This window comes from Ailuropoda melanoleuca, chromosome 2 (assembly GCF_002007445.2).
Source record: "Ailuropoda melanoleuca isolate Jingjing chromosome 2, ASM200744v2, whole genome shotgun sequence".
Taxonomy (NCBI): Eukaryota; Metazoa; Chordata; class Mammalia; order Carnivora; family Ursidae; genus Ailuropoda; species Ailuropoda melanoleuca.
In genome coordinates, this window is record NC_048219.1 from 34,107,363 (window position 1) to 34,121,891 (window position 14,529).

General features: G+C 41.6%; 1 protein-coding gene across 1 annotated transcript in view; it reads right to left on the reverse strand.

The window, feature by feature from the left end:
• C2H1orf87 (chromosome 2 C1orf87 homolog) overlaps positions 1 to 14,529 on the reverse strand; it is an 82,781-nt gene that overhangs the window by 3,400 nt on the left and 64,852 nt on the right. The window contains 3 exon segments of the mRNA XM_034641318.1: positions 213 to 238; positions 2,822 to 3,009; positions 6,319 to 6,398. Coding sequence (XP_034497209.1) covers positions 213 to 238; positions 2,822 to 3,009; positions 6,319 to 6,398 — 294 coding nt within the window.

The following is a 14,529-nucleotide window of genomic DNA, read 5'->3' on the forward strand; positions in this document are numbered from 1 at the left end:
CAACTCAACATTTATTTCTTTAGAAATGTCTTCCCTCTCCACCTGATGTTTTTTGTATTTGCTTGTAACCCCTTCACCACTCTCTGGTATGAATACCCAGACTCGTGATTTATTTTATTTTATTTTTTTTTTAGTTTAAATTCAATTAGCCAACGTATAGAACATCATTAGTTTCAGATGTAGAGTTCGGTCATTCACCAGGTGCATATAACACCCAGTGCTCATCACGTCACATGCCCTCCTTCATGTCCATCATCTGGTTACCCCATCCTTATGATTATTTCAGTGACCTTTTGATCTCCTTTTCTCCAGTATCTTCCCTAAATTATCCATCTCTGCTTTTATTGTGCTCTCCTGTGGTCAGACCTTTGGTAAACATTGGGTAGAGGATTAAGCCTCATCCTGGCACACAGGATTCACAGTAGGGTCTCAATTTCACTATCTAATCTAACACGATCCTTCTAAGCTTTGCAGGAGATAGTTTCAACTCAGAACGCCCTCCCTAGCTATCCAAAGTCAACACCAACCTCTCCCGAAGGCTCACTCAAGCTCTTTCTTCCATGGAACCCTGTCTGAAAACTCAGCTCATATTTGTATCTTCAGTTATAATACTTTGCTATATGTTGCCCTTGAGAATGTTTGGGGTTTTTTTTGGCGTTCAACTACTGTCTGTCTTGGTCCCTTACCTAAAAGGTCCTTGAGGCCAGAGATCATGTCTCATTCTTTTGGTTTCCTTTCTGGTTCAGCCTCTAGCACAGTGCTGGGCTTTTAACACATGTTTAATAAGTTTAATAAGCTAGATGAACTTTTCATTTGAAATTTTCATCTACCCCTCTCTTTGGTATGATTATTAGAAGTCCTTGGGTATTGTATGGTAGTTATACTTTATGTGGTCTAGAGTTACGTGCTTTGGAATTTCAAAACAAAATGAAACAAACACACAGAGAATGAAAATGCATTGCTACGGTTACGTGCGTACTTCTAGAGAGTGGTAATGTAGCCACTATTTTTTTGTTGAGATGTAATTGACAGATACCACTACATAAGTTTAAGGTGTACAATGTGATGATTTGATACATGTACATACTGGGAAATGTTGAACACAATAAGGTTAGTTAACATATCCTTTATCCCACGTAATTACCGTTTTATTGTGGTGGTGGTTATGGTGGTGAGAACGTTAAAGCTCTACTCTCATGGAAACTTTCAAGTATACAATACAGCATTGTTAACTAGAGTCACCATGCTGTACGTTAAATTCTTGGAACTCATTAATCCTCTAACTGAAAGTTTGTGCCTTTTGACCACGTCTCGCATTTTACCCAGCAACCACCATTCTATTCTCCACTTCTATGGGTTCCATGTTTTTAGGCTCCACATATAAAACACTAACTCACCGTAACTACAGAATGTAATTAAGTACCACCATTTCAGTCCATGTGTTTTTGCACCTGCTTCCTCTTCCCTAGGTTTCTGATCTTGTTCGGGACTTCATTTTCACATGGACGTTGCAAATCCTTACTCCTTTCCTTACTTTCAGTTTCTCCTTCAATCTGCACACAACCATCAAGGATCTTTCTGAAATACAACTTCATCATACCATTTCCCTGCTTAGAAACTCTCAGAGCTACTCACTCTTTTTGAACTAAATCTAAATTCCTTGGTCTGGCACCTAAGATCCTCCTAGATCTGGAATCTTATATTTCTACCTTTATCATTTAACATTCTTCTTAATTGCCCTTATATTCTTTCCAATCAAAACTTCCTGCACTGAGCTTCACACATAACACTTTGCTTGGCTAACATACACCTTTGCCAGAAAGATCTATTTCATTCCTTCATATGTAAACTGCTTTTTATCTTTAATGGTTAATTTCACATTAATATAAACTTTCCTGATCACATCACTAGGAAGGAATACTCCTTTCTCTGAATGCCCACATTTCACACTGTAATGGTATTTATTACCTTCCATCTTGGATTTGTTTATGTATTTACATTGATTCCTTTCTTTGTTCCCTCAAAAAAAAAAAAGTTGCACAGAATTGTGCAAGGTGCAAGGGTGAAAAAAGGAATGTAGTCTACTGGTGAGATTGTGAGAAGTCCCCAAATGAAAAAAATATATATATCAAATATGATAATGGTTGTTAAAGAACTCTAGGAGGCCAAAGGTTAGCCTAGATCTGTCTGGGCAAATTTTGGGAGTCTCAGAGGAGTAGAGCCTGAGTTCTAACCTAAAAGGTGTTTAGGCATGAACTAGCCAGGTGGACAAGTTGGGGAGTTGGCAGGGGGTGGGGTAGAAAGAGGAGAGGCAGACAGCTCAGATGGAGAGCATAGGGTGAGAAAAGGAGCAGTCACAGGAGAAAGCACACAGGAGAAAGGTGTGTTTGAGGAAGGCAAGTTATTCATTATGATAGGGTAGGATGAGCTGAGAGATTACCAGTTGAAGGAAAAGAGACTGGTCAGGTGGACAGAACGAGCTTTTGCCTTGCTAAGGAGTTTGGAGTCAGCCTGTCAGTGGGGGTGCTGAAGATTTCAGCTGGGAGTTCCAAGACCGGACTGTAGGTTACACTCTAGTAGTTGAATGGAGGAGGATCAAAGACACAAAGCGACTGTGAGTGACCTGGTGGGGGATTCATGTCTGGCTCTGACTCACCTTTGAATTTCCCAATTGTGCTCCCAGTGCCAGTGCACATGGTTTACATACAAACTGTATTTGCCAAGACGAGCAAGAAAAGGAGGCGTCCGTTCCAGACTAAAATGCCAATAGAAAGGCGCAGAAGCTCTAAGGTTCTCACTTCACCTGTGTGACTCAGATCACCTGTAGAGGGCACTTTCCAGCTTCCCGAACCTGTCAATCCACGTCTCATACTCTTCAGACTTGTTCTTCGTTGTCGGACTCTCAACAGGCTGTGAGACTGGCCTGACCTTCAGAGCATTCGGGGGATCTTTGGGGGCGGAAATCTCAGCAGGAGGGTTTTCTGGCTGCGGCTCCCCTTCTGGAGTTTTCTACCAAAACAACACAAGCATCTCACTGGCAATACATTCACCACACAAAGCTCCTCCAGTCTCTTGGCCAAAGGGGAGGCCGCACAGCTAGCAAGATTTATTGCAGGGTCTGGCTTTGTAAAGCTACAGGATGTGTTTCAAGTCCTCAGTGCCATAGGACCATATCTGCCAATTCTTGCTGGATATAAACTACCATGTTGAGTTGTTGTGTTTTTTTTTTTTGTTAAGGGAAGGATGAAATCATGATTTTATTCAGTTTACATTTCTGATTTACACAAAACAAAAGTTTCTGTAACTGAGACTTTTCATGATATTCCACTCTGTTCTATACTAGTGGGATACACAGGGGATGGGCTTCAGGCAATGCTTATAATTTCTTGGTGGGAAAGGCTCTGCATCATGAGTGTGAGATTTTTGACAAAAAGTGATTGAAACAATACTGATATTATCTCAGGCTTATAGGCTTATTCTAACAAACCGGAAAACACCTCTGTGGTCTGCCAGTCCTATTCATCTAACAAAGGAAGCTGCGGCCCAGGGAGTGGACTTACTAAGATCCTACAGTCAATGGCAGACACAAAACTAGAAGGAGGAACTAGAGGTACGTCTAGCTGATTTTGGTACTCTAACTCCAAGTCCAGCACAAAACAGAAATGCTTTTAGAACAAGTAGACGGATGAGTCGCCACTGCACCATGTAAGACACCCTATCACCTACCATGAAGAGAGAGGGTGGACGTTGACTGTTTGATCAGCCCAAGCCCACTGCTCTAGGAATTGCCCATCCTTCCTATCTCCATGGCTGTGGAGAGAATCGCCATGTGTGTAAGTACCTGGTGCAGGACTGGGCATCGGATGCAAAATGGGCCAATAAACACATTGTCCCGTGGTTTTGGAACTATTTGTGAGAGATAAAGACAGAAGGATAGAAAAAAAGAGATCATTCTATGTGAGATGTAGGAACGCTAGCAGGTTTTCCACTCTGTGTATTGGAAATGAGAAAAAGATGGTCTGCTGAGAAAGACAGACAGATGGAAAGATAGGTAGAGGATATGAAGCTGACAGCAGAGAGAAGAGAAAAGATGCAGGAAGTCATGATGTTGTTCAAGTCTCTGATTTTAGTTTATTGTTATGGTTCTGTCCTTAAGTAGCGTGATATGCTTGTCTATCCTTTGTATCCAGTGTATTAAATTGGTAGAGTTGGTTCTGTTCACCTCAATGCAAATAATCTTAACTAATCTGCCATAGAATTATGTCTCTAACTTCTGTATATCTGTGCTTCCCCCAATTTTCAAATATCTGAATTTCTCCAGTTTTGTAACTTTGTCTCAAACTTCTCACATATAAGTTGTGAAAATCCCATAGCTCTAAAGAATGGAAATTGCAATAAGACACCCGGTATTGAGTTTGTTAACAAACACACATTAAGCTGCCGCTGGGGAATGTGAAGAACCGTTTTATTTGAAAGAAGAGAATGCTATATGAAATTGTAACCATATGGGTGACCAGCAACCAGTAAATTGTAAGAGATTACTATAAAAGAATTCCACTTTGATAAAATCAACTTTGAGAAACAGCTGAAAGTTTTCATAAAGTAAATAAATAGGATTATTATACTTTTTAGAGCTTTGGACGACTTTAGAAATCCAGATAAAAACTTTAGTTAATCTATCCAGCCAAATGCACATTTGCATAGAGTTTGGTGGATGATTTTAGAGAATTCAAAGAGGTCCTTGGATCTGAGAAACTGATTTTCAGTAAATTTCCATATTCCTTCAGATAGTTCAACATTCTCTTTGACCACGAAAGGCAGGGGAAGGGGGGATTTGTATGGACCTGAATTAGGCTCAACTAAATAAGTACGGAGTAAGTAACACACCCTATACTGTTTTGGTTCCACTGTATCAGGATAAAGTCCAAATTCCTTGGCACGTAAGACTACGCCAGTTCTTGTTCTTGCTTCTCTTCTTTCAGCCATGTGTATGCATCCTTTTCTCTCATCTTTTTCCAGCCACTTAAAACCAGAAAAAAAATGAAGCTACATGATACCTTTATGCTTTATACCCACTGTTCCCTCTGTCCTGAGAGCCTTTCTTACCACTCGTGTCCTGATTGGTTGGACTTCTATTCATCCTTCAAGACCCAGCTCATATTTCACTTCTTGTGGGAAGCCTTCCCCAAAGCCCCAGGCAGGGTGAGGGGTGATTCCTTGTAGCCTCTTTAGCCATCGCAGCACTTATTAGAGGATACTGTGACTGTTACAGTATCTCTTTCCTCTACCAGAGCTAGAGACTGGGCCTGGGAGGTCCTCATTTGTGGACCTTCAAGCTCTGCTTAGCGGCTGGCACATAGTTGGTTCTAAAGACGTGTTAACCGAATGAATAAGGGAATGAATAAATGATTTTCTCTGGGAAGAGAGGAAATGTGCTTTACCAAACTTCTGGTTCCATTTCACTCTCTCAACGTGGGGCAATGAATGCTGCTTAGAGAGGAATGTGAGAAGAATCAATTATTGCAGAGATGCAGTAAAATCCTCACACAAGAGGCAAAATAAAAGAGCAAAGTATATTTTTTATAATCTTATTCACAACAGACTTAACACTCAAGGAGAAAAGCATTTGCTGTTGTTTCTTGCGTGGCAAGAGGCTTGCCAAAATGGATACTATTTTCTAAAATATTTCAAAGTGTGAAGTGCATGTAGAGGCCTCCCGTCATTTTAAGATGAATTATGTTCTAATCCGGGCATTTTAAAAACAACAACAACAGAAAAACTCAGGCTGTTTTTCAATTCTGTCTGCATCTTCTTTTGGCTAAGTGCTGGGAATATTAAAACGGATTTTAAATGCTTGCCAGATTTTTTTTTTTTTTAATCAAAGAGCCCATTACATTTTAAAATGTGATGTCTGGGGAAAAGGTCACCCTCAGTTTCTGGAAGCTGGGCTTAAGATGTTAAAATAGGTCTCATAACCATCTTTTATTTTGACGGCAGTTGGTGGATTGGTCACAGGCTTTGGAAGGACACCTGTATCCATGCTACAAGTCCAGTTTCTCGGGGCACATGGCGGGCCCTTCATGGTGTGTTGAGAGATTTCTGCATGCCTACCAACTGGGACAGGAACCAACCCACACGCTCTCACAGTTCTGCTTCTCTTCTCTGTTGGAGCAGAGTCTCAAAGTCAAAGAGAGCCTGACATCAAGGTATTGGGTGGAAATCAAAAACCCAGAAGGGAGGGCCCCACCCAGCATCAGAGACTAGAAGGCAAAGGATGGGTGAAGCCCTTCCTCCAGCTCTGTGTAGCCAGGTGCATACCATATGTTCTGTTTCGCCTGGAGACATTGCAGGGACTTCAGCCTGCATTGCCGTGCCAGAGGTTTTCTTTACGTTCTTTCCTGGACAAGAAAGAAAGACATGGAAGGGTTTAGTGTGGTCTCCTCATGCATGCACCCAGGCCAGGAGAAGGTGGAGGCCCTGTTATGTGGCTGGCACGTAGGGAGACACCGGTAGGTAAAAGCTCTGGTCCTGCCCCGGTGGAGCTCACAGATCCTGAGTCGCCACTCAAAATGATTACTTGGTTACAAACTACCATAAACACAACCAAGGAAAAGGTGAAAATATTTACACTTATTTTGAGATGCGGCAGGAGTGGGGGAGGAGGGAGAAGGTTGTTGGAGGAAGTGACACGTAAACTGGGGGCCTGAGGGATGAAGAGGAGTTCCCAGGTAAAAGTGATACGGGTGGTGCCTCCTGCACTGCAGATTGTTCCAGAAAAGCAGAGGCAACAGCCTATAGAACCGCCTTGAATCAAGAGGGCTTCTACAGTTTGGAGAGCAGCAAGGGGCCTCTTTCCATAGCTCTGCCTCTTTCCAGAGAAGCAGGAACTTCTGCCCCTCTGTCCACGCAGGTGTGTGCCTGAAGGATCAGGTAAAAGCTTTGCTGTCCCCCTTCCTTACCCCTTTCAATGTTCATAGGTGCTGTACAGGCAGAGGTTCGAACAGCATCCCTAACCCAGGCGATCCTACTGCCCAGGGGCTGCTTGCTCAGGCTGCTGCCTTATGAATAGACATTTCCTTAGGATCCAGGAAAAAGACACGGAGACCTTCCGCTCAGGTCCTCTTAGGCTTATGGTGGGTGTCATTCATTCATCACTAGCACTTTTGGTGACTTCTTTATTTTACAAATCCATGCAATGACCACACAATACAGATTTCTGGAAGCTTCGGCCTCCGTATTTAGTGCATAATTTACGTATGCCATCAGCAAATGCATTTGCTTCTGAGCTGTGTCTCATTACTTTCAATAAAGATGGTTCAATCAATAAGTTTTTTTTACAAAGGTGGAGAGTGGCAGTGTAACGTAGCGGGGGAGAGTGGAGGCTCTGAAGCCAGACGCCCTGGGTTTGAGTCAGTCCTGGCTCCTTTCTCTATGAGCTGCATGACCTTGGGCTGGTGACTTGTCCTCTTTGTGTCGAGTCTCCACTTCTGTAAAAGGTGGCTAATGCCACCTGTAGATTACTGTGAGGATTAAATGGGCTAGAAACTATAAAGCAAACACCTGGAACATAGTAAGTGCTCAATAAATGTTAACTAAGAGTGTCGTCTATGTAAGGGTGTTCATGTAAATTAACTCACAGGTCAGATTAAAAAGCCTTTTGTTGCCCCTTTAATATTGCACCTATGGATCATTATGAATCCCCCCCTCTCAGTCTCTTGATGAAGACAATGTGACTTCATAATATCCGAAGCCCCAGCGCCCAGCATTAGCATAAGTGCTCAGTGCCTGCTTGTAGACTAAATGAATGGCCATGGGGCCAGGATTGGGAGTTTAGAAATTAAAGCCACTGAATGTGTAGTTCTATTTCTCCCAATTCCTTTTCGGGCCCTACAGGAGGAGAATTTTTTTCTCCGCCTTTCTTTATCCTCCCATCCCTAACCCAGATGCTAGATAGAGTGAAACTTAATAGATGCTTAATGAGAATCATGATAGCCAGTTAAGGCAGCCCCTTCAAGGCAGATCTGCTTTAATCGCTGAAAATTTGTCATGGGAACCCATCATCCCCTAGTAACCCTGGCGCCTGCTTATTTCACCCAGTATGTGAAAGAAGAGCTTTCTGGTTGTTGCAGGCGAAAAAAGGTTCCAATCACTCTGAATTATCAAACTTGAGAGTTAAAAGGATTCTAGAAGCAGTATATATAGCACATAAGATAAACTTTGGTGTCAGACCCGAATGCTAATCCTGATTCTTCCCTTTACCAGCTGCAATCTTTCAGATCCTAATTTTGTCAGTTGTGGAAAGGGAACCAGCAGTTTGCAGGAAGATTGTGGAGATTAAAAAAAAAAAAAAAAGTTACTGACCAAAAATACTTAACACAGGGAAGATGCCCAGTGCAAGGATTATTGCCTGTTACTGTGTTATCATTATCATATGATCTTAAACCAGTCTAGCTTCTCCAGAAGAGAAGACTTCACAGTAATTATCATGTGCCAAGCAGTTTTCTGGGCACTGTTCCTCTACATTATCCCTTTTAGCCATAAGATCTAGAACCTAGTCTTTGTCCCAGGCCAGTTTCTCTCTGGTGTCTGCGCTTCTCAAAGTTACATTAGGAGAAAATACAAGCTAGTCTCCCTGGTCTCTCTTAAGCTTCCCTTTCTCCCTTCTAATACCAAGAGCATATAAAAAGGTAATGGTTTGCACATGTAAAAATGGTTTGAGAAACCCGTGGCAGAGCTAATTTTTTTTTCTTTCTAACACAGCAGGAAGGATAAATAATAACCCTCTGTCTAGTCTGCCAGTTAATGATTTGTACCGGAGGAAATAAGCCAAGCTGGCTTCTAGAGATTTCCAGGTGTTGGAAGGGCCAGGTTTTACAGGGCTTCCAGTGGGTTCTGATAGTCACACAGCCAACCCTCCTTCCCTCCCCACCCCCAACTAATGACTTGAAATCAGTGGTCTTCAGCGATGGCTGCTAATATGCTCACACCTGGGGAGCTTTAAAAATTACCAGGGCCTGGGCGGCACACCAGCCCAATTAAATCAAAATCTCAAGGGAGAGAACCCAGCTCAGGGCTTCTAAAGAATTCCCTAGGTAATTCTAAAGTGAAGCCACAGAAGAAGAAAACGGATTTAAATAAAGACTTCTGGCCTCATTGGACCTAGTGAATGAAACTTTTATGAGAAGGAAACATAAATATATGTTAAATATCTCTATATACCAGACATTTCTCACAGGTTTTCTTAATCTAAAGAATAACTCTGTGAGGTAGAGATTATCTCCATTTTACAAATGAGGGGGCTGAGGCAACACCAGTTTCAGTTTCTTGCTTAAGACAACAGAGGTAGGGTTAGGCCTGGATTCTGATACATTCACTCACTCAACAAACATTCGTTAAATGCTAACTGTGATACAATGAACAAGACAGAAACTTCCCATGGAGTGTGCATTCTAGTGGTGAGGGCAAATAGATATATAAAATAATGTCAAGTAGTGATAAGTGCTAGAAACACATCTAAAGCCAATTATGGGGGTAGAGAGTCTTGGCAGTTGCTATTTTAGGGAGGGAATTCACCAAAGGCCTCTCCAAGTAACATTCAAACAGAGCCCTGAGAAACATGGGAGAAAGGCATGCAAAGGTCTGCAGAAAGAGCATTTCAGGAAAGAGCTATCATAAAGGCAAAGGTCACAAGGGAGGGAGGAGTGTTTGGTGCAGGCAGTAGCCGAGAGGGGAGCCTCGCTGAAGCAGGAGGAAAAGGGAAGAGAAGAGGGTTAAGTATTCACAGAACTGAAGGGCCTCACAGGGCATGCATGTGACTGGAATTAATTTTTTTTCTTCCACCATTCATTTCTTCTCTGGCAACTGTCCTCTTCATTATTCCCTTCTAGTGATAGCCACTCTATTTTGCTTTGTGGGGACCCCTCCAACCCCATTCTACTGCTGCAGTTTGGTAAGAATGACACCCAGTTCCAACCTCGAGGTTGGTCTCTGATTAGTTGAAGACTGTCATGGTGTCCTAATCACAGTCTTGGCTCAAAGGTGGGCATAAAACTCAGTGTAATCTAAGGCTCTGAGACTAGAGGAGACCGCTGCTGCAGTTTCTCAACTTGTAAAATTCTCTCCTTCTGGGGAGGACTGGCCAAAAGAGAGTGCTGGGAAGATACAATGACCTTGGTTGCCATAGCTATTTTGTGATTGAAGAAGTGTCTGGAGTATTGGAGGCACCACCATGGAGAGCTCAAGATGATGGCAGTACCATGTTCAGCAGAGTGGAGAGCCAGAAAGAAACCAGATCCTGGATTTTGACATTTTTAATGACTACATCAAACCAGCCTATAGTTCTTGCTGCCAAACTTTTTATGTACATAAACCAAACCTCTTTATTGTCTAAACCAACTGAGTTGGCTTTTCCGTCCCTCTAATGTAAGTAGTTTTAAGTGGAAATTACTGTGGATATATATTTTTTTCCTTAATAAAAGGGAGGATTAAACTCTTAGTCATTTTTCTGCGTTGTCTCGAGTGATAGGTCTTCAAGAGATGTTTGAGGGAATCAGTGAGCCTCTGAAGCTATAGTTATTCCCTCCAGTGTCCCCCCATTAGCAGCCTTACTATAACCCTGCTCTGTGTTTTATGCTTTTTCTTCCTCTTCCTCACTCACAGGCTCCACAGTGAAGAGATTCAAAGTTGGAGCCATACTTCATTTTCGTGAAATACTATTTTAGACCTCAGACCATAGCTTGTTTGGAGGAGTCTAAGTTCTTTCGTATTTGTCTTCATGGGAGTTCATAGCACTTCTTGGATAGGTGGCATGGTGTCTTTTATCACTTTTGGAAATTTCTCAGTCGCAACGGCTTCAAATACTGATTCAGCTCTGTTCTCTTCCTCCTATCTCTCTGTGACTTCATTAGATGTATCGGGACATTCTTGCCATTTCCTTATATGTCTCATACACTTTTTTTGGTATGTTCTAGCCTCATTTTTCCTTCATGCTTCAGTCTGGATATTTTCTACTGAGCTATATTCCAGTTCACTAATCCTCTCTTCATCTCTACTCAACCTTCTGTTCAGCTCATCTAGTGAGTTTTAAAAATTTAGTTTTTATATTTTTCAGTTCTAGATATTCTATATAGATTCAAATTACTTGCTGAAATTCTCCATCTTATCCATTTTCTTAAACATATTAATTACGGTTATTTGGAAATCCATGTCCTGTTTTTTAATCATTTGTGATTATTTGTAATTGATTATTTGGAAATCCATGTCCTGTTTTTTAATCATTTGTGATTATTTGTAATTGAATGCTGGACATTTTGTATAAATAATTCTAGAGATTTTATATGATGTTAACTTCTTCCAGAGGGTTTTTTTCCTCCTTTCTTCCTGGTATTCAATTTGAATTCCAAATAATAGCTTTCAAAGAGACGTTGTTTTGTATTTTATCTAGTCTTCTAGTTGATCTTGCCAAGAGGTTTGGTCTCTGTAAACTAGTCCATTCTAGACCTTAGCCTAAGTCACAGATGTTATTTATGTGATTATTGTGTGTACATTAAAAAACAGGCTTATAGGATTCTTATGAGTACAAATGAGATAAAGTTTGCGATATAATGAGTAAAATGTGTAAAATGAGTCATTATAATAGGTTATTATAGAATCTTTGAGTGAAAACAGGCCCCAGGAATGAGAAAATTCACAATTCTTCACACCCAAAAGGAGTAGCTGCCTTTAGCTTCTTATAATGTACCTTCTTTCCTTTCATAACACTCACCTGTGGAGCTAGTAAACAGACAAATAAAATGCCCCCCTCAGTGCCTCAGAGCACTTAATCATTAAAGCCCCAGCAATGCAGAAATGGGTAGAGATCAAGGCATTAGCTTTCCCAGTAAGCAATAGGCTATTACAACAACAACGTAGCAAAAGTATCGCCAAAGTCCTGTTGCTCTGTGGAGCGCAATACTGCCTAAAAAACTTTGTCTGTCATACTTGTAATCACCCTATCAGAGCAATAGGGCAGGTGTTGTTTTTTTTTTATTTCATGTTTTCAGTTCATTTTAGAGATAAGAAAAATGAGTCCGAGAGAAGTAAAGTAAGTGTTCCAATATAAGGTGGTTATTTAGTTGCAAAAGTGAGACTTCAACTCCTCTTTTTATAAACTTTTCTATGTCATACATTATGGGTTGAATTCTGTCCCCCCCACCAATTCATATGTTGAAGTCCTAACTCCTAGTACTCCAGAATGTGAGTGTAAGGAGACAGGCCATTTAAAGAGGTGATTCAGTTCAACTGAAGTCATTAAAATGAAGATACCAATCTGACTGGTGTTCTCATAAGACCAAAAATGTGGACAGAGACACCAGGGTTGTGCGTGCGCCAAGAAAAGACCATGTGAGGACACGATGAGAAAGAGGCCATCTTCAAGCAAGGAGAGAGGCCTTAGAAGAAACCAAACTTGCTGACGGTGAAACTCTGAACTTTCAGTCTCCAGAGCTATGAGAAAATAAACATCTGTTGTTTAAGCCATCCGAGCAAATGAATGCATCAGGTAACCTGGCTGTATATCAGAGAAAGAGAAAGTATTTGATTTAAACATTGGTTGTAATCACCTGTTAATGTACTTGTTTTGTCTTTTCCACAAAACTAAGTTCTCTGAAGTTATAGATGACATCATGGAAAATGAACCCTCACTTGCTATCACCCTGTCGTCTTTTAGCACATCCCTTCCCTCTCTTTTCAGTAGTACTGGGCTGGGGATCTACAACTGCATTTCCCAGCTACCCTGGCTCACTGGCTTCAGGCTGAATTCTAGCAATGGGAGACGTTTGGAGGGAGATTAGACCGTGGGAAGAGTAAAAGTACTCTTTTCTTGTTTTTGGAGTTTGTTAGTATCTGTCTGGCATCAGGGGAGAGTTACTGTTGTTGTTACAGCTAGCTGTTGCTAAGATTTGAGCTGGCAGAGAAGCTTCCCGGACTTCACTCTTGGGTCTGAAGGAGACTCCTGAAGTGTTTTCAACATTCCCAGCACAAGTCGTATGTGAAAATTCAAAATCTAGATGAATAGCTGCAGGACCGCCCATTCAGTAGGCCCAGCATTGACCATATGGTGTTCTGTCAGAAGTCCAAGCACCAGGGGCGCCTGGGTGGCACAGCGGTTAAGCGTCTGCCTTCAGCTCAGGGCGTGATCCCGGCGTTATGGGATCGAGCCCCACGTCAGGCTCCTCAGCTATGAGCCTGCTTCTTCCTCTCCCACTCCCCCTGCTTGTGTTCCCTCTCTCGCTGGCTGTCTCTATCTCTAATGAATAAATAAAAAATCTTTAAAAAAAAAAAAAAAAGTCCAAGCACCAGCCCCCTCTGTGAAACCCCGCGTTTCAAACCACGTGGTGTAACCAGCGGTGTGGCGCCTCCTTCAGAATTCTTTCTCTGTCTGCTTGGCATATTCTTGGAGATCCCAGAATCAGCTCAGAGTAGCACTCGCCAAGATTCTGCTAAGAGTACACCCTTCACTATGTTCCCTCCGCCCTAAGGATGAGAGCTGCTTTCTACAACTCGTAAGCTCCGGGTGACCTCAACTGTCATAGGTTGAATTCTGTCTTCAAACACAGCTACCACTGGTCCCTGTTAATGTGACCTTACTTGAAGGCAGGATTTTTTTTTTAATTTTAATTTTATTTTTTTTTTATTATGTTACGGTAGTCACCATACAGTGCATCATTAGTTTTTGATGTAGTGTTCCATGAACGGTAAATTACGGAAGCAGGATATTTTCATGTCATCAAGTTAAGATGATGTCCTTCTGGGTTAGGGAGAGCCCTAAATCCAATGAATAGTGGTGGCTTTATATGAAAAAGGCGATACAGAGACACCAAAGAGACAGAGAGGGAAGAAGGCCATGTGAAGACAGAGGCAGACAATGGAATTAAGCAACCGTAAGCCAAGGAATGCCTGGAACCACCAGAAGCTGGAAGAGGTAAGGAAGAACTCTTTCTTAGAGCCTTCAGGAGGAGCGTGGCCCAGCTGACACCTTGCTTGCAGACTTCTAGTCTCCAGAACTGTGAGAGAACAGATTTCTGTTATTTTAAGCCCCCCATTTGTGGCACTTCGTTATGGCGTCCCTAAGGAAATGAATACACACACCATCCTCTTTTCGCTCTTTCAATCTAATGCTTGTACAACCAGTCCCCCAATCCTCTGTTGTAAATTCCCTGTTTGAAATACCCCGTTAGGTTTTTGTTCTGCTGCAACGCAAACTGAGATACTACCCCTCCTCTCAAACTTTCAGTACCTTGTATTTTGATCCAAAAGATAATCAGTAAATGGTTGATGAATGTAGTAAATGGAGAAATTGCAACAGCAGGTTAATATCAATGCATATTTTTTCACCTGTCATATTTAAAACTTGCTAATTGCTAAATATTTTGCCCAAATTGATCTTTATAATTTCACTTATTAATATGTCTTGGAACTCTTCCTGTAGCAAGGCCAGCCATGTTATTTTACAGCTGCATAGCTTTATCAATTGGATATACTGTAATTTAA